Below are 9,002 nucleotides of genomic sequence, written 5' to 3' on the forward strand. Positions count from 1 at the left end.
TAAAAGGAAGAATCGATTCTGAACTGCCGAAGTGAGTCATCAGTAATCGTAACGATGTAACAAATTTGCATAATGCCAGCCTACGCTCTTCATTGGCTGCTCGCGAACAGCGTCTGCTTTTCCCCGCTCTCAAACACTGTAGTTGTAGCTGAGGTTTGGAAGGGTTTGGTTCGTGTTGTCGACATGTCGAGAATACACTGTTTTTAGCGCTGCACAGGATATCCACTTTCCATGCACTTCAAAAGAATGAGACTCGCGCTTGAATTGATACGGAAAAAACGTCACCATCGTTACTTTTCGTATCACTATCAGCGCTGAGGAAACCTCCGGAGCTGAAATTCAGATATGGTAATGAGTGTTTAGTTTCCAACATGCGCTGTAAGCGCTCGACCAATCACGACAGACTGAGCCATCTGACCAATCAGAGCAAGGAGGGGTTTAGAGAGACTGAATCTTCGAATTAACCATTTTGAGACTCTTTGAGAAGTGAGGTGATGTGCAATGTATATAATGAGAAAACTAAAGTTGGACCTTGGATGCATGTAAACCTATTGTAGGAGACTCCAAAATAAAATTAGAAACCTTTAAAATAGCATAATAAGGGCACTTTAATGAACTAGTTTCCACCACAAAATGAGAATTTGGCCATCGTTTACTCATTTCAAAACCTTATGAATTTTGTTTTGTTTGTTTTCCCGTGGAATGTTGAAGAAATTGTACAAAATGTGCTGGTTGCTCTTTTCTGAGAAATTACAATTAATGGTTACAAAAAAAATGCATCAATGGTATCATTATACAACTCTTTCAAAGTCTTCTAAAGCCATACGATATCTTTGTGTAACAAACATTTTTGGGTAAACTATTCCTTTAATGAAAAATGCATTTCTGGGTTTTTAATACTTGCATGCAGTAATGCAGACATTAAATATGCAAATTGGTAAGTACGCAGGGGTCATAATGCTTAATTTACTGTGAGACAGTAATTAGCACTGTACAGCTTATTGTCTGACTCTCATTATCATTTGGCCATAAAATCTGGTTATCATTCGGTATAAATATACCAACAAAAGTACAAATAAAACAGTTGATTTGGCTCTAATTAGCCAAAGCACAGCATATCAAACACTCATGGGATTGTTGGAATTCACATTACACCCACGTCCAATCAGAGTATGTAAATGATCCAAGGTGAATGATAAAATCCGATGCAGAGTTCACATTCAAGACGTTAAGCGCGTGCCATGTGCTAAACATATGCGATAATTGGCATGTCTGCAAATTGTTATGCCTGGTTTTCTCGTAAACTGAGGATACCTGTGCTTTGTCTAGACAGAAGGTGATGGCAGTGTTAACTGCCTTTGAATAGATGCCTTGAAGGTGCAAATGTCTCTTTGACACATTTGATTCTCATTTGTTCCATGCCGGTGCGGGTCTTGAAATATGTTCAGGAGTTGAGAGGTGGTGTTTGCGTTGCTGGATCCACCAGTCCTGCCCATGCTGTGTTATTGTAGAAGGCTCTGTTTTGTTTTCCAACAGAATCCCTCCCTGTTGCTGTGATCATCGGCGTGGCAGTTGGCGCTTTCGTTGCATTCATCGTCCTCATGGGAACCATCGGAGCGTTCTGCTGTACACGCTCTCAGAGAAGTATGTACCTCTCAGCCAATTGGCTTCCTGCATGTCCATCACCAGAACAAGTGCTCCTCAGTCAGACAAAGGGCAGGTTGTTAAAGTGTTCATGTCACTTCACAGAAACCAAGCCTTTATTTCTATATATTCCTTTTAGTTGAGTGTTTGTGTAGGGTTGGGTGGTATGACGGTGTAGACCAGAAATGCATCAGCCGGTAAAAAATTCTACAATGCTGTTAAAAAGAAATAAATTGATTATAATGTGGTTATAAATGTAGCTTAAGTGCGCCATGTGTTTTTGCTGTCGCTAACTGTACATTGGTACGGTTTAATTGTAGGTTGCTTACAGTGATTTGCATTAATTGAAACATTTAACTGAAGTGCTTTTATACAAACACATGTGAGGCTGTGTACATACTTATTATGTATTACTGTTCTGAGTTTTTTGTTATTTACGTGTGCATTTTAGTGCATGATTTTTATGTTGATTAAGGGGTGTAATATGTCATGAATAAAATTAAAAAATGTCATTCGTAATGCTATAACTATATGTTATTATATGTAAATGTTACTACCTAAATATCATCATTTTACATCATGATTCTCAAAATCTTACATTCCTTTTTTTATGTGGCAGTAAAAAGCTTTTTTCTTACAAATCGTTTTGCTACTCATGAGGCTTTTGTCATACCGCCCACCCTTATCTCTGTGTTTCTTATTTGTTGTCCTTTTACCGCATCCATTCTCTCACATGATCAAAAGAGAAAACAGCTCATCCATGTACAGGTTAGCGTCAGACAGCGAAAAATGAGCTTGCAGTTTATGATTGTTGGTGGCATTTCTAGCGCTGAGCATGTTGTTGTTGTATGCCACAGAAGACGCTCACCTGGTTATGCCTACACTGCCCACCTCCATCTGTGCTCAGCAGAGAGAACTTGCAAGCAAAATTAAGACAGAAAGTAAGACCTGTTACCTGACCGTCACCAATTATCTATAAACACTGTTCTTCAATGCGTCAAGATGAGCTGTGTGATTCTAATGTGATGTTCCTCTAGGGTTCCTCTTATCTTGGTTCTGTGGTGTTATGCTGCCTTCAAGTCCTCCCACAGAAGATTTAGGATGTTGTAAACATGACGGAATGTGGTTTTATTTGGAATAAAATGGGCAATTTAATATTTCAGTTAGACTTTATATAAGGTTACATTGGTTAACTGCATTAGGTAACATGAACTAACAATGGAAAAATATTATAAATAATTTATTCATTTTACTTAGTTATTTTTAACATTTACTAATACATTATTAAATCAAAAGTTGTATCTGTTCGTTTTATTTCATGGACCTGAGCTAACATGGCCTAAGAATGAACAGCAGTTTAATTAACTAATATTAACAAAGATGAATAAATACTGCAACAAATTGCTCATTGTTAGATCATGTTACTTAATGCATTAACTAATGTTAACTAATGGAACCTTATTGAAACGTTACCAACATTTCTCTCTATTTAATTCACTTTTTACACAATTTACACGCTAGCGCATCAAAATGAACATGTATATATTGATGCTTTAGCTTAATGTCACACTAATAGTGAGTATTAACTCACTATTAATTACAACTTTTGCCCTCAATAAACTCAAAAAACAATAATTATAGTTAGTAAGGTAGTTGTTAATTTTAGGTATCGGGTAGGATTAAGGGATGAAGAATATGGTCATGCAGAATAAGGCATTGATATGTGCTTTATACGTTTAAACAGCCAATATCTTAGTAATATGCATGCTAATAAGCAACTTAATAGTGAGAATTGGACCCTAAACTAAAATGTTACCATAATAAATACATAATGAATTATCAAATTAATAAATGTATAAATTCTTATATATCATTACTGACATGCCCCAGTGTCAGAAAGTTGGGATTCATCTTAGTTCGTAAATATGACTTGAAGGCAGCATTTGTGTTTAGGAACTCTTGTTAAGGCAATGTGAAGTGGCATGGAGATAGATATTTAAAAATCACATCAGTACATTACACAAAATGGCACGACTGGAGTAACATATGTAACTTTCCTCTCAGACCTCAAAGGGGTGGTATCAGCCAAGAACGACATTCGAGTGGAAATTGTACACAAAGATCACAACGCAGCCAGAGAAAACGAGGAACACTCCGCAATGAAGCAACTCATGGTGAGTCACATTCTGAAGTAAACACCCCGCTTGCCATTACCCCATCAGCACCCCCAAATCAACAAGCTAGCTCATTATACTAGTCCCTGTCACGTCCTTAGCTAATGAATGCTAATCATCCCTACCCCAACACTAATAGCGCCTATCTCCCTTGCCACTGCTAACGTCAAACCCATGAATAATGCAGCATAAGTGTGAGAACCCTGCTGGCCTGGATGCCTATATTTAGCCCCTAGCCTGCATTTCCTGGGAGGACATGGGCATAGATGTAATCATAGAAATGCCAGTGATCAAGTGTTTGTCAAAAAAAACATGCTGCCCCCTTCTTTGGAAATTTCACTCATTGCCACACAAGCCTCAAAGGCCTAGAATCAGAGCTATGTTTGAGTTAAGGATGCAAAACTTATGACAAAGCAAGACTTTGGACACCTCCCAAATATGGTGTTGCATTGCAAATTTCGGCTAATGACATGCAGAATATTCACAGGAAATTGCCCCAGTTGAAGTAGCTTTCCTTTTGGAATTTGGAAACGTTTTGGAGCACCAAAGCTGCACAGTGATTTGCGGGAAAGGGAGAGAGTAACCCAGATATTAACGTGAGGATGGGTCTGTTGTTTGCTGCAGATTGAACGGGGAGAGTTTCAGCAGGAGTCCGTTCTGAAGCAACTTGAGGTTCTTCAGGAAGAGGAGAAAGAGTATCAGCACATCAAGGTACGTCTCCATGGGATTTGGAGGAAGTGATGTAAGAAAGAGAGAAGTTGCATTCCATTGCAAAAAAAAAAAATTCTCAAGTTTGAGGGCCAGATTTACTAACTGCTTGTGCCAGTGTGTTAAAAAAATACAGTCTGGATTTACTAAAGACGCGCAGTGAAAAAATAGCGCTGAAAAGGTGTGGACAGGGTTATATTTGTGGATGGCCTTACTGTACATGAATTTGTAGGAGCTTCCCTTTCAGACGCAAAATTTATGAGAGGAGAGTATTTTAATGAATGATACAAGGTGATTTACTAGGGTTTGCGCTAGTCAATTTACTGGTATTTGCGCCATCATTTAACACCCAATAAGCATGTCTTAACCCATTTTGCACCTGTTTAGTAGATTTTTTTTTAACGTTTTCAACTTCTCCCGCAAGCAACGCCAGTGACGCAACGCAGCAGGACCCACAATTCAGTTCGGCAATGCATGACGTCACCCATTCGAAGTAAATGAGAAGCGTTAACGCCGACGCCCCGTGTGAATGCACCGTCACGACTGCGTGTCCACACAAAACATGACATTAAAGCACGCAGCCAAAGAAAAACAAGATTGTTGTCTTGTGCTACATGTGTAGAAAGCACGAAGCCGATATAAACATGAACCGTGCATTAAAAAAAAGCATACGGCCCGAGCGAACCCAAAGCCGCACACTCACACAACAAGTCTAAAGCGCACAAGAATGAGTGAATTCTCATCCCGTGTGAAGTGACATAACCCTGACATGGCATCACTGTGAAAACACCCTTTTGGGACATTTATTTTTAAGAGTGTATGTGCTTAAATAGATTGAAGAAATAAAAAAGATAATCTTCATATTCATTTTTTGAATAATGGTTCTTACTCATAAATAATATTTCTTGTTGATCTGCAACGGTAATTACATTTCTCTACACAATTGCTGCTAATTATGATCTTTATTTGATTTATAAATAAATAAGCCATTATGGTCTTTCTCCATCATTTTCTCGAGCAAGAGCTCTGCTAGGGGTCTGTTGTGTGGGAGCACTGCTGCACTGCTAACACTTAAGAAGTCACACAGAACAAAATAAAGCAGTTTTAATGTGAAACTGAAGGAATGTGATAACTGCATTGAAAAAAGGATTTATAATGAGTGTTCATCATTAATGCCAGGAAATTGCTTAGAAAATTGATATTTAAAATTTTGTTCAGCCAAAACCAATATTTAAGGAAAAAACTAATTAAAGTCTTATACACAATTAAATCCTTTAAGCATTTGCACTGATCATCGAATATGGTAAGTAAGATACTAATTTAGTGTTTACTAATTTACTAATTTTACTAAATTTTGTGTGAGCACAAATAACTATTGTAATTATAGTTTGATTAACATATGATCCCACCGTTAAGCAGACAGCAGTTAATGACAAGAGTTGCATAGCTTTTGTTCTCTCGTTTGTACTTATTTCCGAGTGCAAACGCAGTGTTCCTAAAGTCTGTTTCACGGCCTCCTCTACCTGCTCCCAGCGGGACTGATTCCCTCCCTACATGTAGATGAGTGTGTAAAATGAGCAGTGTGAACAGATATGGAGTGCACACAATCCCTGTTGCCTGATAAAACCGCGCCTGACAACGCCTTTCTCGTGTTGTCATAGAGAAGTCACCTACCGGTGATTATCGTCTCTCCCACGCGGGATCTGGCCTGCGCACCCGCTCAAAATGGCATCCACGTCCACTTTTGGCGCCTGTTTTGCTTCTTAGCAACTGTGCTGATAAAGCACCACGACAACGACAGCCGCCATGGTATCAAGTTCCTTCGCTTTGATTTTTTCTTTCCATGACAGATTGAAAAGCCCTGATTCTGAAGTCCAATTAAAGCTGAAAAGTACAGACTGACAACCAGTTTGTGTATCAAGGTTTTGTCTAATTAGCCTGTAATGATGTTTTGAGGGTACTGCTAAAGATGGTCACTTTACTCCAGTGACTGATACAAACATATTTGTATTACCTCTATGCATGGTATGCATGTTTCTTGCCTTTTTAATGCTCTGAAACAGAAGTGAGGGCACTACAGAAAGAAAGAGAATAGATGCATCACACAAGCAAATTGTCAAGAAATGTAGCTTCAGTTTACAGTGTTAGATGATGGTCGAAATAAAGGAGAAGCATTTAGAATAAAACATTACACTGCAATCAAAGACATTCTGATTTTGACAAGGTTGAATTAATAAAAGAAGTGTTAGTCAAAAAATTATAGATAATGTACTACGAAAGGTTGCATGAGAAAAACTCTTAATTTTGATGGTCCACTTTAGACATTCTTCTAACTATAAGTAAGTTTGCAACTACATGTCAACTAGCAGTCATTAGAGTATTAGTAGACTGTCTGCTTAATATCTGCTGTCACTTTATTTTGATGCTCCCCAACTGACTATAAGTAACTTTGCAAGTCTTCCCATTAAGTTACTTATAGTTAGTAGAATATCTTAAGTGGGTTATCAAAATAAAGTGTAACACAAATTAAGCTAACTTCATCACGGTTAACTGAATAGGGCATCAGTATACGTACAGGGTATAATAGTATTAAGACTTCTGTCAGGACCACTATCGATGATTAGCAGTTCTGTGTTCTGACTGGACGAGAGGAGCTGGGGATGGAGGAGGATAATTAGCTCCTGAGCAACACGATAAAGCTGCTTGGACCTTTATATAGGAATTCTGTGATATGCGTCGTATTCCTGTAGACGTGTATCAGCTGAGAGTCAGCTGATGTGAGCCTGACTGACGTGACCGGGCAGAACTAGCGCTACGCTTGATTTTTTGAAAATTTGACTACGGTACAAGTATAATTATGATCGCATTCCCAAAAGCTGACATACTGTGGGGTCTTCACAAATTCCGGATATTGTACAAAATGTTTGAGTATAAGATCATTTTTGACATACTTAAGAGGCGTTCACACTGACAGTGATTGAATTGCTGGAGGTTACCAACTCTAAGTGCATTTGGTTTCTAGTAGTCGTTCACGCTTAACTGTATGCAGCTGTGCAAGACAGTATTGCTTTGATCCCTATTTGCATTAAGTTAAGCTCAGTGTCAATTGTTCAGATAATGGCAACTCTTGAAAATGAATGGCTTCGCTGTTAATGCAAATGCTCTTTACAACTATTTACTGTTGCCTAGAGTCATTCTGTTCAACTCCTTTCATTCAATGACATGTTTGTTAATGCATTGTTCCTCAAAGGATCCCACTAATGGATACTACAGTGTGAACACCTTTAAGGAGCATCATGGCACCCCAACCACGCTGGCAGGAAACCAGACCACAGAGCTCCGGCGAGACCCTGCCACAGCCACCACCGGCAAACAGCGGGTTCCCACAGGAATGTCTTTCACCAACATCTACTCTACCTTGGGTGCTGGACCCAACCGCCTGTACGACTACAGCCAGCGGTTTGTGCTGGGCATGGGCAGCAGTTCCATCGAGCTTTGCGAGCGAGAATTCCAGCGAGGATCGATGAGTGACTCCAGCTCTTTCCTGGACACACAGTGCGACAGCAGCGTCAGCAGTTACAGCAAGCAGGACGGCTATGTGCAGTTCGACAAGGACAGCAAGGCCTCGGCCTCCTCCTCGTCCCATTACTCTCAATCATCGTCCCAGAACTCAGACCTCACGCGGCCCCTGCAGAAACGCATGCAGACCCATGTCTGACTGCAGGAGATGGACAGAAGACAGAGGAATCCAGCGATGGGTTTGGCCAAAGGGGATTACCCCCCACCCCCACCCCCCAGACAAGAATCAGGAAGCAGTTCAAGCACATCTAGCACGCCAGTTTAATTTGACCCTTTTAACATTCTTTGATATATGTGGATATTCATCATTTGTCCAAATCTTATTTACAGCTCTGAAAAGCCTTACCGTTTTCAGATCCTTGTCATGAGCTCATGGACCACCCTTCCCAATGCCCTTAATGTCTGGGCCAAAAACTTTCTCCAAACAGCCGTGTGCCACAGTGACGTCACTTGCCAACACAGAAAGACACAAGAAACAAAACCAGTGTCCTTGCTGTAGTTCCAGTAACATTGAAACAGCTCTGAATGAATGGCCTCCTGGGAGAATGCATAACAACATTGCTCAGATGAAGAGAGTCGATGAAGGCTACACTCCTTACCACTCCTTGGCACCATTAGAAGACAATGCTCTGTTGCTCCTGTACATTCAAGCACAACTGTCAAAGTTGTATGTAAGATTTCTCAATGCCTCTACCACAGCTAGCTAAACAAAATAAAAAATATAAAAGGAAAAAAAAAAAATGCAAAAAAAAAAATGTATGAACTGAATTTAAAAACTAATGTCTGTCAGTATCTTTGGATTCTGGCCCTTCTGACAAAAGTTTGTCTGACATACCAATGTGAGAATCTCAGATAGAAAATGGCGATGAGCTGTTGGTTTACCATTCAGAGAAAAGA

General features: G+C 39.6%; 1 protein-coding gene across 1 annotated transcript in view; it reads left to right on the forward strand.

Annotated features, from left to right (window-relative positions):
* kirrel3b (kirre like nephrin family adhesion molecule 3b) overlaps window positions 1-8,494 on the forward strand; it is a 184,109-nt gene extending 175,615 nt beyond the window's left edge. Inside the window, 6 exon segments of the mRNA XM_084409034.1 lie at window positions 1,537-1,644; window positions 2,502-2,585; window positions 3,709-3,818; window positions 4,443-4,529; window positions 7,777-8,209; window positions 8,212-8,494. Coding sequence (XP_084265160.1) covers window positions 1,537-1,644; window positions 2,502-2,585; window positions 3,709-3,818; window positions 4,443-4,529; window positions 7,777-8,209; window positions 8,212-8,357 — 968 coding nt within the window. The 3' untranslated portion in view covers window positions 8,358-8,494.
* The last annotated feature ends 508 nt before the right edge of the window (window positions 8,495-9,002 follow it).

The sequence above is a fragment of the Rutilus rutilus genome (genome assembly GCF_951802725.1).
Source record: "Rutilus rutilus genome assembly, chromosome: 5".
Lineage (NCBI taxonomy): Eukaryota > Metazoa > Chordata > Actinopteri > Cypriniformes > Leuciscidae > Rutilus > Rutilus rutilus.